General features: G+C 42.4%; 1 protein-coding gene across 1 annotated transcript in view; it reads left to right on the forward strand.

Moving 5' to 3' along the window:
- The window catches only part of LOC124555535, a 319,899-nt gene that overhangs the window by 193,775 nt on the left and 100,391 nt on the right, over positions 1-25,733 (forward strand). Inside the window, exons 8-10 of the mRNA XM_047129490.1 lie at positions 6,047-6,339; positions 10,226-10,521; positions 11,680-11,907. Of these exons, the coding sequence (XP_046985446.1) occupies positions 6,047-6,339; positions 10,226-10,521; positions 11,680-11,907 (817 nt within the window). The remainder of the gene's footprint in view (positions 1-6,046; positions 6,340-10,225; positions 10,522-11,679; positions 11,908-25,733) is intronic.

Below are 25,733 nucleotides of genomic sequence, written 5' to 3' on the forward strand. Positions count from 1 at the left end.
TGTTATGTGGACATGTGTCCGGAAATGCTTAATTTCCATGTTAGAGCTTATTTTAGTTTCGTCAGTATGTGCTGTACTTCCTCGATTTTCTGCCAGTTGGCCCAATTGAAGGAAGGTAATGTTGACTTCGGTGCTTGTGTTGACATGCGACTCACTGCTCTACAGTACTAGCATCAAGCACATCAGTACGTAGCATCAACAGGTTAGTGTTCATCACGAACGTGGTTTTGCAGTCAGTGCAGTGTTTACAAATGCGGAGTTGGCAGATGCCCATTTGATGTATGGATTAGCACGGGGCAATAGCCGTGGCGCGGTATGTTTGTATCGAGACAGATTTCCAGAATGAAGGTGTCCCAACAGGAAGACGTTCGAAGCAATTGATCGGCGTCTTAGGGAGCACGGAACATACCAGCCTATGACTCGCGACTGGGGAAGACCTAGAACGAAGAGGACACCTGCAATGGACGAGGCAATTCTTCGTGCAGTTGACGATAACCCTAATGTCAGCGTCAGAGAAGTTGCTGCTGTACAAGGTAACGTTGACCACGTCACTGTATGGAGAGTGCTACGGGAGAACCAGTTGTTTCTGTACCATGTACAGCATGTGCAGGCACTGTCAGCAGCTGGTTGGCCTCCATGGGTACACTTCTGTGAATGGTTCATCCAACAATGTGTCAATCCTCATCTCAGTGCAAATGTTCTCTTTATGGATGAGGCTTCATTCCGACGTGATCAAATTGTAAATTTTCACAATCAACGTGTGTGGGCTGACGAGAATCCGCATGCAATTGTGCAATCACATCATCAACACAGATTTTCTGTGAACGTTTGCGCATTCATTGTTGGTGGTGTCTTGATTGGGCCCCATGTTCTTCCACCTACGCTCAAGGGAGCACGTTATCATGATTTCATACAGGATACTCTACCTGTGCTGCTAGAACATGTGCCTTTACAAGTACGATACAACATGTGGTTCATGCACGATGGAACTCCTGCACATTTCAGTCGAAGTATTTGTACGCTTCTCAACAACAGATTCGGTGACTGATGGATTGGTAGAGGCGGACCAATTCCATGGCCTCCATGCTCTCCTGACCTCAACCCTCTTGACTTTTATTTATGGGGGCATTTGAAAGCTCTTGTCTACACAACCCCGGTACCAAATGCAGAGACTCTTCGTGCTCGTATTGTGGATGGCTGTGATACAATACGCCATTCTCCAGGGCTGCATCAGCGCATCAGGGATTCCATGCGACAGAGGGTGGATGCATGTATCCTTGCTAGTGGAGGACATGTTGAACATTTCCTGTAACAAAGTGTTTGAAGTCACGATGGTACGTTCTGTTGCTGTATGTTTCCATTCCATGATTAATGTGATTTGAAGAGAAGTAATAAAATGAGCTCTAACATGGAAAGTAAGCGTTTCCAGACACATGTCCGCATAACATATTTTCTTTCTTTGTGTGTGAGGAATGTTTCCTGAAAGTTTGACCGTACCTTTTTGTAACACCCTGTATACGAGTGTTCTCTGCTAGGCCTATCCGTATACTGTCCGAATACTGAGCAGCCGAGGCGGGCAGGAACGGCGCTTATATTCTCCTCTTGTAGAGGCCGCTCCTGTCGTGGTGTGGTCCTAATCAGTGCACAGTTTGCCAATATCCTTTCGCCACCATCTCTTCTCCTGCATTCTTCATATTCGTTCCGGTGCTTGTGGCTACACCAGAACAGTTCCATTCACTGTTTCTGAGAAAAAGTGTAGTTGAGGAAAGTCTGAGGCATCCCATAAGGTTTGCGACATTGACAAATTTATTCACGTGTAGCTAAAAGCAACGGTGACTGCAGGTGTACTTTTTCCAGATCTGTAATGAAGACTCTTGCCATGCAGCAATAAATACCACTGTATTATTTTATTCATGGCTGTAATTTTCAGCAACTTTAGTATTTATTAAGAAAATTCAGTCTTCAGTTTTAAATAAAAATATATTACCAAGTGATGACTGAATTTTATTCTGAGCAGTTTTGTACCATTCCCTTTGTGGGCCATAGTGTGTTAAAGAATTGAAGTATAAGATATATGTTAGCTGCTTAATTTTGTCACTGAAGATGGCAATTTTACTTGGTATAAACATTGTAGATATTGTTGTAGAAACTTCACAATGTACCTATTTACCCAAATCTAAGCCACACCCGAAAAATGAGACTCGAAATTCAAGACGGACAAGTTACTTCATTCGAACATGAGACACAAATTAGATAGATATCGCTACAGTAGTAGGGTTCAAGTCATAAGCTTAGTCAAGCTTAAGCAAGATTATTTTGTAGATTAATTTACTCTTTCAAACATTTAAAACCACATAACTTTTTGCACAGAATTTATAATCACAGAAGATTTAAAAATCAATACTAGAAGTCAGTTGTGATGCTTCTTTCCGACTGTATCACTATCCTGCATTAGAATAATACGAATGTAAACATTACATGTTATGTATATTCTTTCGCATTTGCTGTTGTCTCAGTCAAGTTTGTTAGGCAGACAGAATTTAAATGAGATAACAGCTAACATGGAAGAATACATGATGTAACATTTATATTCTTCTTAACCTCGTGGTGAAGATTTGTAGGAACCATCTCTTATAGGGTAGGAAAACATCCAAGACGCAGCTTCAACCATATGGATGTACACACAGGATTTTTTGTGGTAGACTTCAAATGTATGACTAGCAACACTTAATGAATGAAAATAACTTAGAAATTAAAAGTAGAAACATAAAAGAAAATTTTATTAAATTCATTGTACAAATTTTACAAAAATGTTTGAAATATCAACTGGATAATTCTGAATCACTATCACTCAATTCCTTGTTGCTCAGTTCTTCATACAGAAAATCATCCTCCATACCATCTAATGCATTGGATATCAAACATGTCTGATTTGACATGCTTCATCAGTCCATTGACAAAGTTGCGCATTTTACATATGCTGTTGGTGTCAGTTGTCTGTCATTTTTCGAGAGCCAGTCCATGTACATATGTTTAAGCTTCTCCTAAAATGGTTTATTCAAACAGACGTTAAGTGGTTGCAGAATTGACATCAACCTGCCTGAAATTACTGTCAGTTCTGGTTTGCTATCTATTATTTTTCGTTGTACTGTAGGTATTGTATGGCCTGCATATGCATCTAACACCAGCAGACGGTGTAAACCAAGCATTGCACCAGGACGATGATTCCATACAAGCTTGTTCCATGCCAGCATAATATCCTCCAAAAACCACCCACTTTAGTTTGTTTATACAATTGCAATATTTGTCAACACTTCCAATTTCAGTAAAGTCTTCGTTTGAAAACTACAAATGGGGGTAATTAATGCCCATCTACTGTGCAAGTAAGCATGATGGACATCTTCTGTTTCTCACCCCCTGATATAAAAATACTTATTGCTTTCTTTCTTCTGGAATCGACCGTATAATTCGATAGCGTGTCAAAATAGTTGGGAGTTTGGTCAGCATTTCTTATCAGGCCAAGAAGGTACTGGTTTTCAGTGTGCCCCACCTGATTATGACGCACTGAAATTCCACAAGTTTTTCTTCATAATTTTTGGCAGCTTCTCTACAACTAAAGTTTACCTCCAAAGTGAAAAATCCCAGTGCTCCATAAAAAGACCAATTCAGTTGTGGCTAGCCTTAAAATTTGAGATTTTTTGCACTTGAGCAATTTCATGTGCCTTAATTTTTAAAATTTCATTGTTAATTTCTGCCACTGTTCCATAACAAACTCATTTGAAATTGCTTCAAGAGATGATGCTGGCCACATTTTCGCCCACTAAAGGCCTTCCTGATAGTGGAACATTAAAATAATTTGTCTCTTTGCAGTTGCCATGTTCTGGAACATTAAAATAATTTCTCTCTTTGCAGTTGCCATGTTCTGATGTTACACTCATCAATCCCATATTCCAGCATGATTAGAACTTCTTTCGGCAAAAGAAATAACTTCCTTCTTCAAGTTGGCGCTATAATGAATGCGCTTCATTATGGTTCACTAACACAAGCACTTCACAATCTTCAATGAAACAATATGGGAATTCAGAATGAGCCACAGCTTACGTGCAACAATTATAAGCCTTATTTATTGTTGGTATTTGTGTGAAGAAATTTGTTATTTTTGCCATAAATATTCAAAAGGCTGCTACATTCAAAGATGAACAATACTGACTTTCTTTTTCCTTCGTTGGATGATAAATTAAAATTCAGTGGTTGTAGAGGGGGTGGGGGGGGGGGGAGGCGGGTGGCGTAGCCTCGTCTTCTACCATTCTACCGCTCCCGCCACCCACCCACACACGTACACACACTTTTTTTTCCCTTCCAATCTTTTACGGCTGCTAGTGCCATTGTTCAGAATTTCCATTTGCTGCCACTCGATTCTAAGCTCCAGGGGTTTTTTTTTAAAAAAAAAAAAAAAAAAAAAAAAAAGGCTTAGATTCAGGAATTCATGGTAGTTCAGTGTACTGCATTTGCTCTCGATGAGACACTGTCTCAGTGATGACATTCTCCCAGTCTTTTTGAAGGTCACAAGGCTATTTGTTGAAATCTAGTAACTAATATCCACAAAATATACTCTACAGTTCTCTGTTGATACATGTGGGTTGGGATTAACAATAATATTAAGTTGCTGCATAAGTTCATAGCATTTTTCTTTTAGTTTAATAAATTAAATGATATATGTAACACAGACTTGAATGTTCAGTAGTACATTCTCCTTCACTATTTACAACAGCCTGCCAATGCTGGGGTATGTTTTTGATTTCGCAACTAAAAATCACATGGTTTTCAAGTGAAGAACTCATTAAGCATTTTCATCCGGAATGGAAGTTTCTTGAAGGTTGTTCAAAACTCAACTCTTGTATAGTTGTTTTTTTCCCCCCCACTGTAGCTCCATATGGGAGGGAGTTATCATGGAGTAGCATCAATTCACACACAGTCTTCCTGGTTGTCGTCCTTGAATTGCGTCTGCGAGGCATCTCAGTTGTTGACAGTAGAGGTCAGCAGTGATGGTTACGCCTCGAGGAAGCAATTCGTAGTATATCACACCATCACTGTTCCACCAGATGCATAACATTACCTTTTGTGGATGCGCACTGGTCCTTGTAGCGGGAGTTACTCCCTTGTTCGGGCTCGGTTATTCCATTCTTTTCCTTATATTAGCATAAAGACACCATTTCTCATCACCAATAAAGATACAGGATAGGAATGGTCAGTGTTGTTCATGAACCAAATGATGTCAAGCAAGGAGAGATGCACACCTGACCAGCCACTGATTTTTGCGATTTTGGCGTAGAGCATGTGGTAGCCAGACACTTTATTTTTGAACCTCCCCCATTGCAAGCAAATGTCACACGATGGTGGAATGATCACAGATCATCACATTTGCCAGTTCTCGAGTGCACTGACATGGATCATTGTGGATTAATGTGTTTACACACTCTTCATCAAGCACTGAATCTCTTCCTGAACGTGCAGAGTAACTGAGAAAACCATTTCCTTGCCATAATGTGTCCAATGGCATGATCCCCATACACAGCACAGACGTTTCTTGCTGCCTTTGCTGCTTTCACCCCTTTATTGAATTCAAACAGCAGAATATCTTGGAAATGTTCTGATTTCTCCACTTGGCACTCCATTTTCTAGTGTCCACAGTGCTAATCACTATTTCAAAATGACAGTCAATAAATAAACCCATAGCAACCAGAATACCAACATGCAAAACAAAAATTCTACGAAATGCAGAAAGTACATGTTCTACCTCTTGTGTTACCTTAAATTGAAAGTTGCAAATGTTTGCCAGTAAGAGCATAGTGGACCCTAAAAAGTTCTGATCCTTGCTTGAGTAGACGAGATATGTTCTAGCCATGTATTGTACTAATTAATGTACTGGCCGCCATTGGGCTTAGAATATGAAAGAGCTATCTGAAGAGGTTGTATATAAAAAGAAAATTAGTTGTCTTTTCTGTCTGAATTACTCTTCCTACATGCTTGAATGTGCTTTCTGCAGTGTGTGGCAGCATGTTGATTGCATGGGAATTGACAGAACAAATATACCAGAAGAATATCTGTGTGAAAAGTGTCAACCACGAAGGGTTGATCGCCATAGAGCTCGGGCTTTGCAGCTACGTAAAAGGGAAGAGTTACTGAACAGTAGCACTTCTGGTGATTCGTCAACTGAAACTACGTCTGATGGTGATGGTGCTGGTGAAGATGACAACGACACTAATGATGATGATGATGATGATGGACGTAGTGGTGTTGGCGGTGGCAGCAGTAATGATAATGCCATCAGTAATGATGGTGAGTTTCAGCATTATTTATAGTAGTAGTAGTAGTAGTAGTAGTTGTTGTTCATAATATGTCATAGCCTGAATATGTACTTCACAGTTGCAACAGTGTTACTGGCGCACATAATTATCTTAAAATGATGGATGAAGTTACTTACATGCTTCATATACTGCTTTGCTAAAGATCTTACTTGGTTGATAATTTGAACCTAAGTATTTAGAAATAGTGTATTTTTTGCTGCGTGGTACCAAGCCATTAAACTTTCAGAATATTGAAGCTGTACAGCAATAAAAAATAGACATATGTCATGATCAAACAATAAAGTGATTGACAGTCAAGCCTGGGATGGGGCGATGTCGATTCTAGGTTGTCTGCACGTGCAATATGACTGCCACAGGAACAGCTGCGCATTTCTTCTTTGTATGCATTCATACGCTGCCCGTTAACATGCAGTGTTGGGTTATTTAGCATAGTACTAATAGTGTTACCACTTATCCGTGCATTGTCTCAACTGGTTTAGGACATCCTGTGGCATGAAATAAACATGCTGCATAGAGAAACAATGCGTACAACAAAAAATGTATAACATGTAATTTATTCACATTTGCAAATATGGACAGCCATCAGCTGTATAATGAGATGACGACAATGAAAATTTGTGTTGGATTGGGACTGGAACCTAGATTTCCCGCACATCTCAAGCAGTCGCCTTACCATTAGGACATCCGTACAAGATTCATGGCCAGACCCAAACTTCCATGTCATCAACCATGTGTCTACACCTGCACTCATACATTTCATTGTGTATATTCCTGTACAGGCGATACATTTTTAACTGAAAGTCTATTGCCTGGTGTCAGCAGATAAATATGATGTTGCAGTGCCTGCGCTATTCAGAAGTATGAAGCGAAGTTCCATCAGGCGTCCATACACGTCCAAAGGAACTTAACATCATACTTCTGAATAACACAGGTACTGCAATGTTTCATAAAATGTATCACAGTTGTTACACTACCAGCATTAATCCTTGACTGCAGGCAAATGGAACCTGAGAGAACACTATGATATGACAACATTGAACACAACAGAAGTCGTGACCAACATCTTTCTCTGATTAGCTGTTGCTATGCTAGCTCTCCTGTAAACAGCTAGCTGTCAATCACTTTGTTATCATGATCCATGTATAGAAACTTATTATTTATATAATGTTTGTTGGTGAGAAGCAAAAGATACAATCCAGGAAACATATCTTTTGTGTTAATTCAACACATTTGAATAATGTTTGAAAAAATTTGTTCAGATCTGATGTAATGCAAATACAGAAAAATACTACTATAATGACATTGCAGTTCCTCACAACTTAGAATAGTTCACGAAGAGTTAATGAGTTTTCATAATATTCTTTATATTGTATCATGTTTGGTGGAATAGGCAGACATATGCATGTGGAGGCAGACATATGCATGTGGAATCTCTCTCTCTCTCTCTCTCTCTCTCTCTCTCTCTCTCTCTCTCTCTCTCCCTCCCTCCCCCTCTCCCTCCCCCCTCCATCCACCCCTCTCCCCCTCCCCTTCCCCCCTCTCCCCCTCCCCTTCCCCCCCTCTCCCCCTCCCCTTCCCCCCTCTCCCCCTCCCCTTCCCCCCTCTCCCCCTCCCCTTCCCCCCTTCTCACCCTCCCCTTCCCCCCTTGTCCTCTCTCCCCATCCTCCTCCCTCCACTCTCCCTCTCCCCCCTTGCTCCTCCTCCTCCTCCTCCTCCTCCTCCTCCTCCTCCTCCTCCTCCCCCCCCCCTCTCCCTCTCCCTGCCCCTCCTGCTCCCTCTTGCTCTTATTTCTTGTAATTGTTTCAGAGGAATCCTTTATACCTGACGAGAAACATTCGGTGGCAGTTGTTTAAAAGTAACTTGAAGGTTATTTGACATATTGGTGTTTTTGTGATGACATTCTTGAATAAATTGTTCATGGAGCTCATGCTGCATTATATTTGTTAGTCCTGAGCTTTCGATTACTTCCTCCATCATCATCATGAGATTACATTTCAGTAGTTTGTTAGGTATTTTAGTTGGTTGAATTATGGCATGAAGACATCACAAAGTTAAGGACCTCTCACATACTGCCAGAGATAATGATGATGTCTATAACTGAAGAACATTGGTAGCGATGCTGATTTTGTTAGATGATGAAAGACTAATTGATTTCTCTGTTGGCGTTCAGCATCAACCACCTGTTTCCATGCATCACAAATAGTGTAGCCACTGTCTCTTTTAAAGTTGTCACACATTTTGATTTCAACAGATTATTTTATGACAGAATGCAAGTAGGTAGATGAGTGGGATAGTATTTTCATTTTGTCAAAGATAATCATATGTCTGTTCATGAGACTGTGTTAGATAATACCAGATTTGTTGAAATCGCAATACTTAATATGGCATTGGTTCTCCGTGTAGCATTCCGAAATTGTTCTTATTGTCTGACCAGTGTAACTGCTGCCACATTCACAAGATACATTAAAAACTCCAAGAACACAAAGACAAGTGACGTCTTTTGCTGGATGCAGCATTTCTTCAGTTTTCTTGGTGGGTTGTAAAATGGACTGAATACCATATATGCCTGGTACTCTGTCTATTTTATTTGTTATAACTCCAAAGAAAGGAAGGAGTGCTATGAGCTGAACATCTTCTCATGATTATTTCTGTGTTTTTGTTTCTTATAGGTGGCTAACTTAATGTCTCGATCAGTATGGTGGTTCTTTTGGAATATGTTTCTGAGATATCTGCTCTATGACAAGGAACAGCTGGATTATGAGATCAAGTCCTGGGGAGACACAGTATTCAATCCACTTTCTAACAGTCCAAGAAAATGAGAGAAGTTGTGCCTAGTAAAAGACAGCCTTGGTCTCAGATTTCCCGTAGTTTATATTATATCTTGTGAATGAGGTGGCAGTTACATTGGTCAGATAATAAGAACAATTTTAGCATGTGCCACAGACAATCAGTGCCATGTTAAATATCATGTGTTCAACAAATCTGCTGTTGCCGAACACAGCCTTCTGAACAAACATGTGATTATACTTGATATAACGAGAATATTATTCACCTACTGGGATTCAGCCATCAAAGACACCATTGAAATCGGAATGTGTGACAACTTTAAAAGGAATAGTGGCTACACCCTTAGTGGTGCATGTAAACAAGTGCTTGATGCTGAACTGCAACAAAAGAATAAGTTTCGTCTTCCACCATCCAACAAAATTAGCATTACTACCACTGTCCTTCAGTCATAGACAGCGACATAATCTCTGTTAGTGTATGTAAGTTCCATGACCTTGTGATGTCTCTGTTACAATTCAGTCTACTGAAACTAATCTCGTGACGATGTTGATGGAGGAATTCATCAGAAGCTTAATATTGACAAATATATCATTGCACGAAATCTGTGAAGAATTTATTCATGAAGGTAATTTGCCGATTACTAAGCAATTAATACTGATATGTCATTTGTTTTATTCAGTCAGCAGTAAGTAAATTAGCTGCAATATGACTATTTTGGCTGTGAAGGTGGCAGTAGTAGTAATGTCTGTTTAGGAGTGTAGCTGCTGCGTTAACTTGCACATTTTATTGCTAAACTAGAACTGGAACACTGAGTATCTTGTCATATTTTATGTGATTTTACACTCATAAACAGAATATTAAGATAGAGAATTTTACATTCATTTATGCTTATAACTTTTATTTATGTCCTCCCCTCCCTACATTGCTTTTTGTCTCCACACACTTATCCACCTCTTTATTCCAGAGAGAGAGAGGGGGCGGGGGGAAGGGAGGTCAGTGTGTATTGTGTATACATGTGTGCTTGCAACCGTGTTGTGTTTCCAAGCTCATCTTCATATTCTTCCTTGTAGATGCAGTGCCAAATGTAACTGCCCGCAGAAAACGGCCATTGACTTCTCGCAGGAAAACGAGAAGCGTTTCTAGCAATCGGAATAAAGGACAAGTCAGTAGTAATGAGTCCCCAGTAACTGTAGTAGTTACAAGGCAAAGACTCCGTCGTGACTCCACAAAGGAGCAACCACAACAAGTCAGTTCTGGAATGCAAAGGCGTTCCAGTACTGCTCAGAATAGACGAAAAGAAGTACCTGCTAAACCTGCTGTTTCACCAGAGAACAAACGAGTCTCAATGCGACTAAAAATTATAAAGGTTTGTTTCAGTATCGTACTCTGTTGCAAAAGCTGTATCCAAGTATTTTTGCTATTTGTATGAAACACAGCCGATGTAAATATTGGTGTAATGTAGACTAATGGTAAAATCAGTGCAATATATCTTATATTGTATTAATTTGTTTTCTACCTTTTGAAGTGTTTTGCTATTTACATTACAAATAGTTTTGTTCATTGTTGAGTGTTGACAGTCTTTGTTCAGAACCTTTGCAACATGTAACAAGATGATGATGCTATGTTATGACACTTTGGTTACTCTCTGTTTTCCAGATCTCCTTTGGTGAACACAGTGTAATTAAAAGCCTCCATTGGATTGCAGCCAAATTATTGTCATATGTAATTATACTACAGGCATAAACAAAACTGATCACTCCATTTTACATATCCTTAATCATTGGGAGGCATCAGTTACAACTGTTTTGCTCTAATAGAAATGCTTTTTGTAGAAACACTATTTTATATAGCTCTTCACTGTTCTCCATGCCCATTACACACAATTCTCGTCTCAGCATTTTAGCTGTTTTTAATTGCAGTGGCCTACCTGTTTTTGTTAGGAATGGATCGTCATTACTGTTGTGATTCTCGCTAGATCTGAGATTCATTTGGTTTGTGGAATGGCGCTGCTCCCAACCATCAAGAGCTTTCACCCATTTTTAATACATTTGTTGTAAGGGAAGTGGTCAGGTAAATTGTTCCCAGTGCCCTGATTTATCTTAATATTCCAGCTGGCAGTCTCACTTACGGCACATTTTATGTTCATAAGTATATCAGTTCTTAAGTGACCCCCATGAATCTAGCTATGATATCTGGCATGCAGCACATTGGACTTAATACCTACTGGAAACTAAAGTACATGGCATCTCCAGATGGCTTGAAAAGACTTAATATAAATACTACCACCCATTCCTTATCAAAATACTAACAGTTTTGATGGAAATTGAGAAAAACCTCAACAATGAATTGTTAGTACATCTCAGAGAGCTTTAAATTGTCATCCTTATTAATATGTTCATCATTATATATGAAATGCATTGTGTTCAAATAAAACTAACCGTAAAAAGAAGTCACATAATAAAGCTCCCATGATCTTTTGGCACATACTGTTTCTATAGTGAATTATGACTTGAATTTTTTTCAGAGTAAAAATCTTGATAGTGACAGTGATACTCCAGAAATTGAAACAATGCAACAGTTACGTCAGTGGATTACCCACTATGAAGAAGCTGTAACAAATCATTATTCACCAGAGCTTCGTGCAAGGATTGCTAGCATTAGAGTAAATGGTGTGCATTCCGATTTGAGACCTGGCAGTTTAAACACTGGTGCAGTCAGATGCCGTGTGCAGCAGTTGTCACCAAGTGTGAGAGTAAGTAATTTTTTTCCCAGTTCATCATGTATTTTTTTAATTAATTTCTGTTCTACATAATACTGTTGCACATGGGTTAGCAGAGAGAGTGTACAGCTCAGAGGAAAACCTTGCATTACTAATGAAGAAAAGAAGAATAACAAAGGTACAGATGATCTGGTAGGAGTGTAAAAGACACAAAGGGATAGTAGTTTTCAAAAGATAAATTTGAATCCATACAGCATCTATATCAACACATCCAAATTTCAAATTTTGGTGAAACATAGGGGGTCAAAAATTTCAATTAATGATAATACAAATAATGGTGAGAAGTTGGCAGTCTTTAATGACATAATGTGAAATCAGTTATTTTGAGTAAAAATTACATAAATCTGAAGGCAAAAGTTTACTAACATTGTAAACATCAGTGTTTAAATATTGAAATTGATTTTTTTTTTTTCTTTTCTAAAGGCCTAATGTTTTCACACAACATTAAAATGACTATTCATTTTCCACATGAAGAACTTAAGTCAAAGATATGATGTGAAACGAAAATACAGTACTTCAAGTGAAATCCATTCTGGTCACAATTTTATTCATAGGTATCAGATTTTCTGACACTTGTACAACAAATTATACCAAAACCTGTCTTCTGAAGATATGTTTAATGTGTATACTGTTCTCTTGTGTAATACACAAGTATAAATACAAAAACTGGACAAGTCTGACTAGGACTCTCACTCTGTGCGTTCCGTACAAGCTTAATTATATATATATATACTACTACTACTACTACTACTACTAATAATAATAATAATTATTATTATTATTTTCTCATGTGGCATGAAGGCGTGCTGCAAGCCTTTCTATTGGTCACCATTTCAGCGACTTGCATATTCCAATCCTAATCCATTTATCCAACTGAGGAACAGGGACCTACAGTTGGAACAGGGACCTACAGTTTAATGTAGAATCCTCATGTCATTGAGAGATGAAGGCTAGGTTAAAACAAAGGCTGAAAAACCTGTGAGCCAACCAAGATTCAATGAAGTGACCTCTCAGTTTCAAGAAACATGCTTTACTGCTAGACCACCAGGCCCAACATGTATACAGATAGTTCATCTATAGGTTTTGATGAGTGAGTTTGGAGGTTTTAAAATACCTAATTTATAAGATATAATTAAAAATTAACAATTGCTGGATTTTTCCTTCACTTTTACTTTGAAACCTTGCTTCTTCTCAAATTTCATGATTCTAGGTCAACAGGATGTACACTATAGGTTTTGATGAATGATAGACTGCCTATTTGCTTCTGTCTTCTTCGGCCGATGTTCGTCTGATGATTTTTCTGATGTTTGGCCAGCATGAGTGGCTAGCATTGTCACAGCTTCACCTTACATTGCCAGTAGTGAACTGGAGCCTAGCTTGTGGCCATGGACTATATGTACCTGGTGCGCCAACGTCCGAGGGCTTCTCCGCGGTCATTTCCGGTGCGGTTCTCCTCTTGTTACCTGCGACGGTCGTTCGCTGCAGTATGGGAAGCCAGGATCTGTTTACCTTAAGGCTTTCTTCTTTCTTGTTGAAGCTATTACTGCCCCCCAGGGAGCTCACAGTTCTTTTGTGAGTTCGTACGTTGTGCACATGGGACCCCAAGCTATTGCAGCTCATTCTTCATTCCCTAGCTGGTTTTCCTTCTCCCTCCCCCCCCTCCCTCCTTATCCCCGCTCCTTCCCCATTGGCACCTTCTTCCCCTCTCTTGTGTTCTGCTTTATGTCGACCTGGCTATTCCCCTGATTTCCTGTATTGGTTGCAGTTTTGTTCCTTTTGCTGGTTCTTTCACCCTTTTGGCATTTCTTTCACCCTTTTGGTATTTCGGTCCCCACTTGAGGTTTGACCTCCACTTCAAAATTTCCTGTTTTTAGAGTGAGCCATATGGGGAAGCACTCCCTCTCTAACATCTATGGTGTGGATTCCTCTTCCCTCTCCCTTCCTCACTGTAGACCCCTTCGACCCTGCTAGGTCACCAGCACATGTAGCCAGTCCCTGTGGTGGGGCTGTTACGTACCCATATGGCTGAGCCCCCTGACAACACAGGGATCACACTACTGACACTTGAGCTGTTCCCTCCCCATGTATGCCAAGGAGTGGTTGCTTGTCTGCATAGAACATCGGAACTCCCGCCATGCCAGACGGCCCTTTCTGTGGCTGGGTGGCACCCATGGGGAGAGGAGTGGGTAGTATCAGGGAGGATGCTTGGCGCATGAAGTGTATCAGGCTGCAAAAATCTTGCTGTTCTCACACGGCCGTCTCTTCGAATGGTGAAGGATCCTTAAATGCTGTCCGTATGACCCGGCAGCCTTTGCTTTCCTGGCTACACCATGGGAGGAGGACCAGGTTCGCCATCTTGGGCTGAAACGTTTTCCCCGTTACCTCGTCTGTACTAGGATGGATGGAGACACATTCACTGCCACAAAGCCATTGTTTTTCATGGAAAATATCGAGGACAAGTTTGGCGAAGTGGAGTCTATTAGTAAGATGCGGTCGGGCTCCCTGTTGATGAAAGCTGCTTCTCCCACCCAATCCGCAGCTCTTTGTGCCTGTGATCATCTTGACAACGTCCCAACTTCTCACCGATCTCTGAATGTGGTCCAGGGAGTCATTTTTCAGAGGGACCTCATCCTGCAAACTCATGAGGAACTCCGGGCTAATCTGGAGCGGCGTGGCGTTCATTTTGTTTGACATGTGCAGAAGGGTCGCAATGACAACCACACTGATACTGGCGCCTTCATCCTGGCTTTTGAGCTGGATATCCTCCCAGAGAAGGTCAAGGTTATGTGCTACAGATGTGACGTGAAGCCATACATCCCTCCACCTATGCGGTGCTTTCGGTGCCTGCAGTTTGGGCACGTGTCTTCCCACTGTACGGCAGACCCTTTGTGTGGTGACTGTGGCCACCCCATCCATGAGTGAACCCCTTGTGTTCTGCTGCCTGTGTGTGTTAATTGTGCTGACCCACCACTCCCCTCGCTCACCAGAAAACCCTGCTTACAAGAGAGAAAAGAAGATACAAGAATATAATAAGTCCCTGGATCACCTGTCTTACGCTGTGGCTCACCAAAAGTATGAGAGACTCCATCTGGTGTCACTATCTTCAACTTTTGCCTCTGTTGCTTCCTTTCGTCCTCCTCCTCCTCCTCCTCCTCCTCCTCCTCCTCCCTCCTCTCCCTCATCCTTACCCCAGCCCCGCCCCTCTCTCCCCTCCACCTCCCCTGCCATTCCCACGACCTCCCATCAGGGAGTCGCTCGCCCATCCCGGCCGAAGAATTGCCCCCCTTCTTCAGCATCTGCCGGTGATCGGGCTCCCTCCCGGGAACCCTCTCCCCAGCGTCTCTCAGGCCAGAAGACTGTTACCCCATCTGTACCCCCCCTGTGTCCTGTCCTCCTCCACCTCAGAAAGAGAAGAAGAAACATAAATTTCAAGTGAAGGCGTCTCCGGTGCCGCCAGAGGTGCCAACTTTCCTCTCGCAACCTGATTCTGACATCTTATTTATGGATGTCACCCCAACCTTGTCGGTGACAACAACTGACCAAGTGACCTGACCTCCTCATCGGCTCCTTCGTGCCTACCTTGGACTCACGCCGTACGATCATCCAGTGGAACTGCAATGGCTACTATCGTCACCTACCGGAAAGGCAACGTCTTGTCTCCTCTTATTCTGCGTTCTGCCTTGTTCTCCAAGAAACGCATTTCCATGACGACCACTCTCCCACTTTATGTGGTTATCGGGCATTGTGTCGGAACCATGCTGGGATAGCATCTGCTAGGGTCTGGTTCGCTCTGATGTCCTTAGTGACTGGACCGCCAAACGTACCACCTTGGAAGTGATAGCAGTTAGAGTGCAAACAACTCTGCCAATCACCATTTGCAATGTCTACCTCCCTCCAGGTAGGCCACTAGCTTATGTTGCACTATCTACCTTACTTCAGCAACTCCTGCCCCCATTTCTCCTCCTCGGGAGTTTCAATGCCCACCATCCACTGTGGGGGAGTGTCAATCAGTGGGTCGGGGTATCCTAATCGACCAACTTATCACGGACTTTGATTTGTCTCTCTCCAGCGATGGTTCCCCTAACCAGTCCTAGTGCTGCTCATGGCACCTTCTCTGCTATCGATCTCACGATCTCCTCCCCTGCCCCCGTGGCGTCCCTACATTGGTCATCCCATGATGGCCTTTGTGACAGTGACCACGTCCCAGTGACACTATCATTCCCCTGCTGCCTCTAGGCAGACATACCCCCACGTTGGCCATTCCGCAGGGCCAATTGGCCTTTATACGTGTCTGCTGTGCCTAGACCACAGATTAGAACCGCTTTCTTCCAGGGTCCTAAGGTGTCTGTTGCTCCTATGGTTTACCGGTGTCTTGTATGTGCCATCCTTGCAGAGTTCCAGGGTGCGACCATCCTTTACACTGATGGTTCAAAGACTACTGATAAGGTGGGATACGCTTTTACATCTCCTACCAGCTTCGAGCACCATTTGTTGCCAGGATCATGTAGTGTATTTACAGCAGAGCAGGGCCCTCCTTTTTGTTTCTCAGGCCTCTCTCCATAGTGTTTTAATTTGTTCAGACTCCATGATCACCTTGAGGCTGTCGATCAATGCTACTCTCGTCACCCCCTTGGTCTCTGCCATTGATGACCTTCTCTCTGTCCTTGAGCGTGCCGCCTGTTCAGTCGTCTTTCTCTTGGTCTCAAGTCATGTGGGAATCCCAGGGAATGAATTGGCTGACCGTTTGGCTAGAGAAGCAGATACTTACCCCCTTTTCCTTTCACGATTCCAGCTGCAGATGTGTGGATCTACACTCCTGGAAATGAAAAAAAGAACGCATTGACACCGGTGTGTCAGACCCACCATACTTGCTCCGGACACTGCGAGAGGGCTGTACAAGCAATGATCACACGCACGGCACAGCGGACACACCAGGAACCGCGGTGTTGGCCGTCGAATGGCGCTAGCTGCGCAGCATTTGTGCACCGCCACCGTCAGTGTCAGCCAGTTTGCCGTGGCATACGGAGCTCCATCGCAGTCTTTAACACTGGTAGCATGCCGCGACAGCGTGGACGTGAACCGTATGTGCAGTTGACGGACTTTGAGCAAGGGCGTATAGTGGGCATGCGGGAGGCCGGGTGGACGTACCGCCGAATTGCTCAACACGTGGGGCGTGAGGTCTCCACAGTACATCGATGTTGTCGCCAGTGGTCGGCGGAAGGTGCACGTGCCCGTCGACCTGGGACCAGACCGCAGCAACGCACGGATGCACGCCAAGACCGTAGGATCCTACGCAGTGCCGTAGGGGACCGCACCGCCACTTCCCAGCAAATTAGGGACACTGTTGCTCCTGGGGTATCGGCGAGGACCATTCGCAACCGTCTCCATGAAGCTGGGCTACGGTCCCGCACACCGTTAGGCCGTCTTCCGCTCACGCCCCAACATCGTGCAGCCCGCCTCCAGTGGTGTCGCGACAGGCGTGAATGGAGGGACGAATGGAGACGTGTCGTCTTCAGCGATGAGAGTCGCTTCTGCCTTGGTGCCAATGATGGTCGTATGCGTGTTTGGCGCCGTGCAGGTGAGCGCCACAATCAGGACTGCATACGACCGAGGCACACAGGGCCAACACCCGGCATCATGGTGTGGGGAGCGATCTCCTACACTGGCCGTACACCACTGGTGATCGTCGAGGGGACACTGAATAGTGCACGGTACATCCAAACCGTCATCGAACCCATCGTTCTACCATTCCTAGACCGGCAAGGGAACTTGCTGTTCCAACAGGACAATGCACTTCCGCATGTATCCCGTGCCACCCAACGTGCTCTAGAAGGTGTAAGTCAACTACCCTGGCCAGCAAGATCTCCGGATCTGTCCCCCATTGAGCATGTTTGGGACTGGATGAAGCGTCGTCTCACGCGGTCTGCACGTCCAGCACGAACGCTGGTCCAACTGAGGCGCCAGGTGGAAATGGCATGGCAAGCCGTTCCACAGGACTACATCCAGCATCTCTACGATCGTCTCCATGGGAGAATAGCAGCCTGCATTGCTGCGAAAGGTGGATATACACTGTACTAGTGCCGACATTGTGCATGCTCTGTTGCCTGTGTCTATGTGCCTGTGGTTCTGTCAGTGTGATCATGTGATGTATCTGACCCCATGAATGTGTCAATAAAGTTTCCCCTTCCTGGGACAATGAATTCACGGTGTTCTTATTTCAATTTCCAGGAGTGTATGTCAAATCTCTCTTTGCCCAACAGTGGAATGCCATCTGGAGCACTACTGCTCATAGTAATAAACTCCGCACAGTCAAGGAGTCCTGCAGTTTGGGGCACTTCTTTCCACCCCTCTATGAAGGAGTGCACTGTTTTATGGCATTTATGCATTGGCTGTACCCATTGTTTCCTCCTACGTAACGACCTGCCCCCATAATGTGGTTGTGGTACCAGAATGACGATATCTCACATATTGGTTGCATGTCCCCTTCTTTCGGCCCTTCGTGCTAAGTATAGTCTTCCTGCTTCCTTAAATTTAATATTGGCGGACGATCCACGGATGGTAGACCTGGTCCTTGGTTTCCTTCGTGAAAGTGGTTTTTATTTCCAGATATAAGATTCTCCTTTCGTCTTGGAGCAGGGGTGGGTTGGTTGTGATTGGGACTCCTTTTGCAGTTTTCATGGTCTGTGACCCCATGACCGCCCCTCTTTTTCCAGTTTTTAGATTTGATCTCACCTTTTATACTTATACTGTGTGTGCCTAATGTTCATTCTTTTATAATTTGACTCCTCTGACTGAATCCGTTCACTTTTAGCAGACTCTTTCTTATGTAACCCCCTTTGGAATCGCGGGACTGATGACCACGCTGTTTGGTTCCATACTCTCTCAATCAACCAATCAAGCTATTACCGTGTTTGTGTATTTCTACAGCTTCTCTCAACAAACGGGTGTGATAGTGCTTCTCTACAGCCAGAACTTCCGTGTGGATGAATTTTATTACATGGTCGGTCTGACTCTGTGCATGCTCTGCCATGGCCGATTGCTGTCCCTGCCCCAACCTGGAATATCACTTGTGTTCTTTGATTCTGGTGTTGATTTATCGTCCAGTCGTTCCGACATAAACTTTTCCTCATGTGCAAGGTAAGCAGTATATTCCCAACATTTCAAGTGGGTCCCTTTTATCCTTTGCTGATCTAAGACATTCTTTGATCTTCCTTGTCAGTTTGAAAATTGTCTTTACACCATGTTTGTGCATTATACGGTTGATTCTGTCCACCACTCTGGGAATGTATGACAGATAGGCCATACCTGACATTTCTTTTTCTAATTCCTTACTTTGCCGAGTGTTTGGGTACTCCACAAATTATATCAGAATTGTAACAGAGCCATTGCTCCTCGGAACACTTTCAAGGTGTTGCATTTTGCATTTGAGGTGCTGCGGCTCACATATTTGTCCTGCTCGCATTACACTGGCATGAATCATGCCTCATTTCTGGCTCGGGTGTTGGTATGATAGTTTGTGCAGGTATTGGTCTGTGTGTGTCTGTTTTCGGTACATGCTATGTCCCAGGATTTCACCATCCCTTGTGACCAGTACATGTAGAAATGGTAGTTTTTTGTCCTTTTCTACTTCCATGGTAAATTTTATGTTGGCATGGAGGCTGTTCAAGTGTCTTCAGAAGTCACCGAGCTGTTCTCCACCGTGGCTTCACACTACCAAAGTATCATCAAAGTATCTGCACCACACTTTAGGTTTACAAGTCGCCAAGTCCAATGCCTGTGCTTCGAAATGTTCCATGAAGAAGCTGACCACCACTGGACTAAGAGGACTACCCATAGCAATGCCTTCCAGCTATTCATAGAAATTGCCATTCCACGTGAAATAGCTCGTGGCGAGACATGCAGGTAGAAAGACGAGAACTGCACCGGAAATGACTGCGGAGAAGTCCTCGGATGTTGGCACGCCAGGTACATATAGTCCGCAGCCACGAGCTCGGCTCCAGTTCACCACCGGCAATGGAGGGTGAAGCTTTGTCAATGCCAGCCACTAGTTCTGCCAAAACATCAGTAAAATCATCAGACAAATGTCGGCCGAAGAACCCATGACAGAAGCAAATAGTCACTCTATCAACTTGTGGCCATGAAAGCCGTAACAATTTTGATGAGTGAGTTTGCAAGTATCGAAATATGTGACAAATCGCTCGACTGCATCGAATTAAGCTGTCGGCATACGGACCGCACTTTCAAACGTCAAAATTTAGCATACTGAGTTCAATATCAGAAACAATGCAACTTGTGCATGCCCTGTGTGTACTTCAGTGTAGTGTATGCAGTCACAGCACACTCCAGTGGCAGTTGTCTGCCATATCTGGCTCTCGAATCACACTACAAAATGGAAGGGTGTAAACTTCCTACATTAGCTCTGTTAAAATGAACATTTCCTCCCTTGCCTATATGCTAGTCACGTCTTTGTCTGTAGCGTACATAAATAAAAGCATCGATGTCATGAACATGTTGAAGGCAAAAAAGGAAAGTACCATGTCCAATCAGTAATGACATTGACTTATAAAAGTTCCATTAAAATAGTGTGATATAAATTTGCACTAGTTCTCCACATAAGATAAAAATTATTCCATTGTTCTCACTTTTTAGTAAAACCCTAAGGTCATTTGTACTTAATCACTGTTCTTATTCAGTAGCAGAATATTTACAACATGTGAAGTAGAAGACTTGAAACAAGGAAGTGCACAATACGTTCCTACAAGAAGCGCAAGCTGTCTTTTGGATAAAGCCAATTTAACAAACTCATTACTCAGAGAGGGCACACTTACATTTACATAGCTTCGAATATTGTAGACTATATTTACATTAAACTAATAAGAAAGTATCAGAACCTATTAGACAATGTAAAGGTGAGTAAATAAATGTTTGGTTCTAGTGACACATAAACAGCAACACATCACCCATTACCTTACAACCCTGCATTTCTGGGAGTTATGCTGCACAAACAATGGATGAGGTAGAACTGTACTTTGCATCTTACAATCTCCTGAAAGCTTTAATTATAGGTATGTTACTAACTAACATTTGATTATAACAAATTGTACCAAGAGCAATGCATTTTTGATGGGTCCTCAAGCAAACTGTACAATTGACAACAGGTTTTTGAGAGATTGAAACAGTGTATACCCATAATTATGGACTTAACTGCAAGCCAATATGGCATCTCTAGAGTGTATGAAGAGAGATGGCATCATGTGACATAGGTCGCATTCGTCCATCTCATTGGTCTATGTTCAGACACACATCCAGAATATTGTACATGCTAGATACTACTCTACATGTTCAGAAATACTCCCAAACATGCTTTTTCCACACTGACATGAGAAACTCGACATGCTCAGTGTTGACATTCGAATGCACAGTCCATGTGCCTATGGCTTTAGAAGCTTAAATTTTTCACACCGAGGAACCGTAGACCATAGTATGTGACATAAATTTCACCCGTTTATAAGAAAAAGGGGCAGGCAGGCAGACAAGAAGGGTTCCAGTTTTACTAATTGAAGCATGGAACCAAGGCATGGTTTCTATCAGCCAACCATAGCACGGGGTAGGTGATGTCATGTGGACATCACTGCTGTTGCATATGACAGATGGAAAAATTTTAATCGAGTAGTAGTATTTATAACTCCTTATGGAGTCATATTCATTGGCTTTGCTAGCAGGCAACCCAAGTATCATCTTTTAGCCTAACATAGACCTTGGGCTCGTCACAAACTTTCTTTTGCGAAATGGTATAACTAATATTTAAATTTTGACATAGATATTCTGTGTGTGCCATTTTACTGGCAGAAACGCATTTGCTTGTCATCATTTGTTGTGTAGTGTGACTGGCCTACAGACTGGCTTATAGATGCAAACCAAGCTGGCACCATATGTTTGTGAAGCTGAAATGCCATTTTTGGTGTTTTTTTATTCATACTTGTGTGTTGTATAATTATGTGGTTTAATTGATGCGCCACATTGGCGGACCGTGACAAGATGCCTCAGACCACACAGCTACCCCTCACGGCTCCATTGTTTCTCAGGCAGACTACTACAGAACAAAATATCGTGATAAAAATATATCCTCAGTTCAATGTGTCCACATTTCCAATATATTGTACACTTGTTACAATCTTCATATAACTTTAAGCCCTTACAACGAAGTATCATCTAAATTAGGTGGGCAAATTATCTTAGTGATCCTGACAAGCTTTAAGAGCTTTCTACAGCAAAATGAAAACTGACGTCATGATAAAAAGCAAAGTTTAATGAAAGAAATTTATCAATAAAAGAATTCCAAAATGAGCCTGGGATCTTTGAGATTTTTGTGAATAAAGCCATTTAGATCACTCATTATATTTCTTTATTTATAACAATGTTTTTTGCTACTCCAATCATCAGATTAAAACTTTAAACTCGTAAAACAAATTTCATTGTCAGTTAAAGTAAAAGCCATATAGTGTGTCAACTGTTAACTTCTGGAAGTTTTGATCTGGTGATAACCGAAACGTCATTATAAACAAACAAATACACTGCTGAACCAAAACATAATGACCATTGGCTTGATTACTTGTTGGTCCACCTTTCTGTATAACATGGATTCAGCACATCCTTAATATGTTTCCGGAGGTATGTGGCACCTGAGGACTGTGCACTGGTAATACAGTTCCCATAAATTATGGACTGATGTGTTCCATAGAGTTCAGATAGATGTATTTGGTGGCCAAGACATCAATGTGAGTTCACTGTCATGCTCCTCAAACCATTGTTGCAGGATTCTGGCCTTATGACAGGGACAGTTATTCTGCTGGAAGTTTCCATCACTGTTGTTGAAGACATCAAACATGAAGGAATTCAGGTGGTCCACAGTAATGGTCACATAGTCTACAACTATCATCATGCCTTCGATAACTGCTATAGACCCCATAGAGGCCTAGCCCCCATAAGATAATATTGTCCCCAGAAGCCCACATCTGTGGTGAGATGTATGTTTCGAGCAGCAATTCACCTCGATGATGGTGTGTCAGGACATGACCATTGACGTGATGTAATGAGAAACATGATTCACATGACCAGGTGATGTGTTTCCAATGATATGTGGTGCACTCTTGATTATCCTGTGCCTGCTACAATCATAACTGATGATTTTGTTGGGTCAACAAAGGAACACATACAGGATACCCGGTGCAGAACTCTACGCTCTACAGTGTGTGTTGAACAATGTGCATCGAAACACTTTTGTGTGCCCCATCATTACACTCTTTTCATCAGATCTGCCACAGATTGCCATCTATCCTGTCTTACAGAGCAGGCAAGCCTATGATTTTCATGTTCCGTAATGATGCATGGATGTCCAACACCTTATTGGATACTCGTGGTTTCACTTCCTTCCACCATGTACCCTAGGTGCTCACTACAGTAACATGTAAAGAGCTGACCAGCTTTGCTGTTTCCAAGATGCTTCTTCCCAGGTGCCAGGCCATAACACACTACCCTTCGTCAAAATCACTAGTCGGTGTATTTCCCTGTTCTTGCCCTGTGTTATCGATAGTGATTACTCATTTGTGTCTGTACTGCTTGTATACTTTCCTTCTTGCGGCATGTGACTGCAATACCACCAGGTGGCATTCAGTCTTGTGGTGGATAGTGGCCTTAATGTTTTGGGTCATCAGTTTATATTAAGGGATTTAAATATCTATGAGGGTTGTTTCAAAAGTAAGGTTCCCAACTCTGTACCCTTATCGTGCTTGGTGCAATGCAAAATCTGGCAACACCACTGTGTTCACCGGATCCCCCACCACCGATTCCAACAACCAGCATGGATCTGCAATCGTTAGTACCAGCTGGACAGCCATAAGCGATGGAGCCTGTCGTCGCCATCACCACCAGGTGTGAAATTTGTGCGGACATCCAATTTTTGCACACAAGAAAGTTACCACCTGTAGAAATTCATCGGCAATTGAGTGAAGTATATGGGGAAATGTGTATAAGCATTCAAAACATCCGCAAATGGTGTAGCAAGTTTGCCAATGGCCGTACGGACGTCCACGACGAACAATAAAATGAGAGGCCGTCAATCTCCAATGAAGTTGTGGCGAAAGTTGAGCAAATCCTGCTCAAAGATTGGTGAATCACCATCTGGCAACTGGCTGCTCAAATTCCTGAGGCTTCTGAAGCTTCAATTGAAAGGATATTGAATGAAAAGCTAGGCTACCACAAGGTGTGCACGCGCTGGGGGCCGCACATGCTTTCAGAAGTCCACAAACAGCAACGTGTCAACTGTGCTGGGAAGTTCTGGAGTGAATGCGTCAAGAATAAGGAAGACTTCCTTGATTAAATTGTTATGGGGGATGAATCGTGATGCCATTATGTTACTCCGGAAACAAAACAACAATCGCGCAAATGCAAACACACCAGATCGCCACCACCAAAGAAGTTTAAGCAGCAGCTGTCAGCAGGAAAAATCATGGCATCGGTGTACTCCCCATTGATTTTATGCCTAGAGGGACCAACATAAACTCGACAGGTTGTTGTGAGACCTTGAAAAAGCTCAGGCGCACAGTCCAAAATTACGTAGGGGAAAACTCAGCAAAGGTGTGAGGCCACACCACGACAATGCCTGTCCACATGTGTCACAACAAACGAAGGAGTTAATTGACAAATTTGGCTGGTATGTCATTGACTACCCCCTTACAGCCCCAGTGTGGCACCCAGCAATTACCATCTGATTCTGAAATTGAAGGAGCACCTAGACAGTCTACGATTCCAGACGGACGAGGAGCTGCAAGAAGTAGTTTCCAAGTTTCTCAATGGGTTGACGGCGGACTTCTTTGAAGTGGGAATCCAAAAGTGGATTACTTGACAGAAAAAATGCGTAGGACAAAATGGGGACTATGTGGAAAAATAGCTTAAAGATCAACATTTCTAATGATGTAATCGTTTTTTCGAGTAAAAAGTTCCTTGTGTCTAAAAAAAGTGGGGGAACCTTATTTTTGATACAACCCTCGTATTTTCACAAACGTTAAAGAAGACATCATGGAAACATCTAAAACTGTTGCAGTGTTACTGATCAAGTATTAATTGAAGACTCCTCATTCCAATGAGCAAGCAATGATTTTTACAGGTTGTAGTACATACAGTGTGTTGTCTTCCCTAGTTATCATATTGTGGTATCACTTGCCATTTTCCCCTTAACTGTCAGAACAGTCTTGGAAATATGTTATGTTCCAAATTTCTTCTACATGGATACTTGGCCCAATTTAACCTATCAGCTTCTGTATTATTTCCATTTGCCTGCCTGCACATAAAAGTCATGTCTGCTAAGCCATTAACTGGTTAAAATGCTAAGGCTGATTGATTGTACACTTCAGTTTGTAAACATACATTGGAGTACTACGCATTTCTATTTCAGTACTGATCATGTCAGGGAACGCATCATCTTATCTGCAGGTTGTTGGTGGAGGTACCTGTCTCCACCCCTATGTTCATCATGTTTGCTTACTGTACAGTGTTAGCAACTATTTATGCAATAATGAATTTACAACATCATACAAACAATAATTTGTAGGTTCATCATATGAGGTATGGCTGTGTAGTGCTTGACTTAAATAAATTCTGGATCAGTGTTCCTGATCATAAATTGCTGAATGTGCTCGTTTCTGTCATCTCAGAAAGTTTGCATTGCAGGAACATGCTGTATGTTTGTGAAGTAGCAGTTAGACGTTCCAAGTCATTGAAAGGTACCTAAAAGATGAAAT

Source organism: Schistocerca americana, chromosome X, assembly GCF_021461395.2.
Source record: "Schistocerca americana isolate TAMUIC-IGC-003095 chromosome X, iqSchAmer2.1, whole genome shotgun sequence".
Classification (NCBI taxonomy): Eukaryota; Metazoa; Arthropoda; class Insecta; order Orthoptera; family Acrididae; genus Schistocerca; species Schistocerca americana.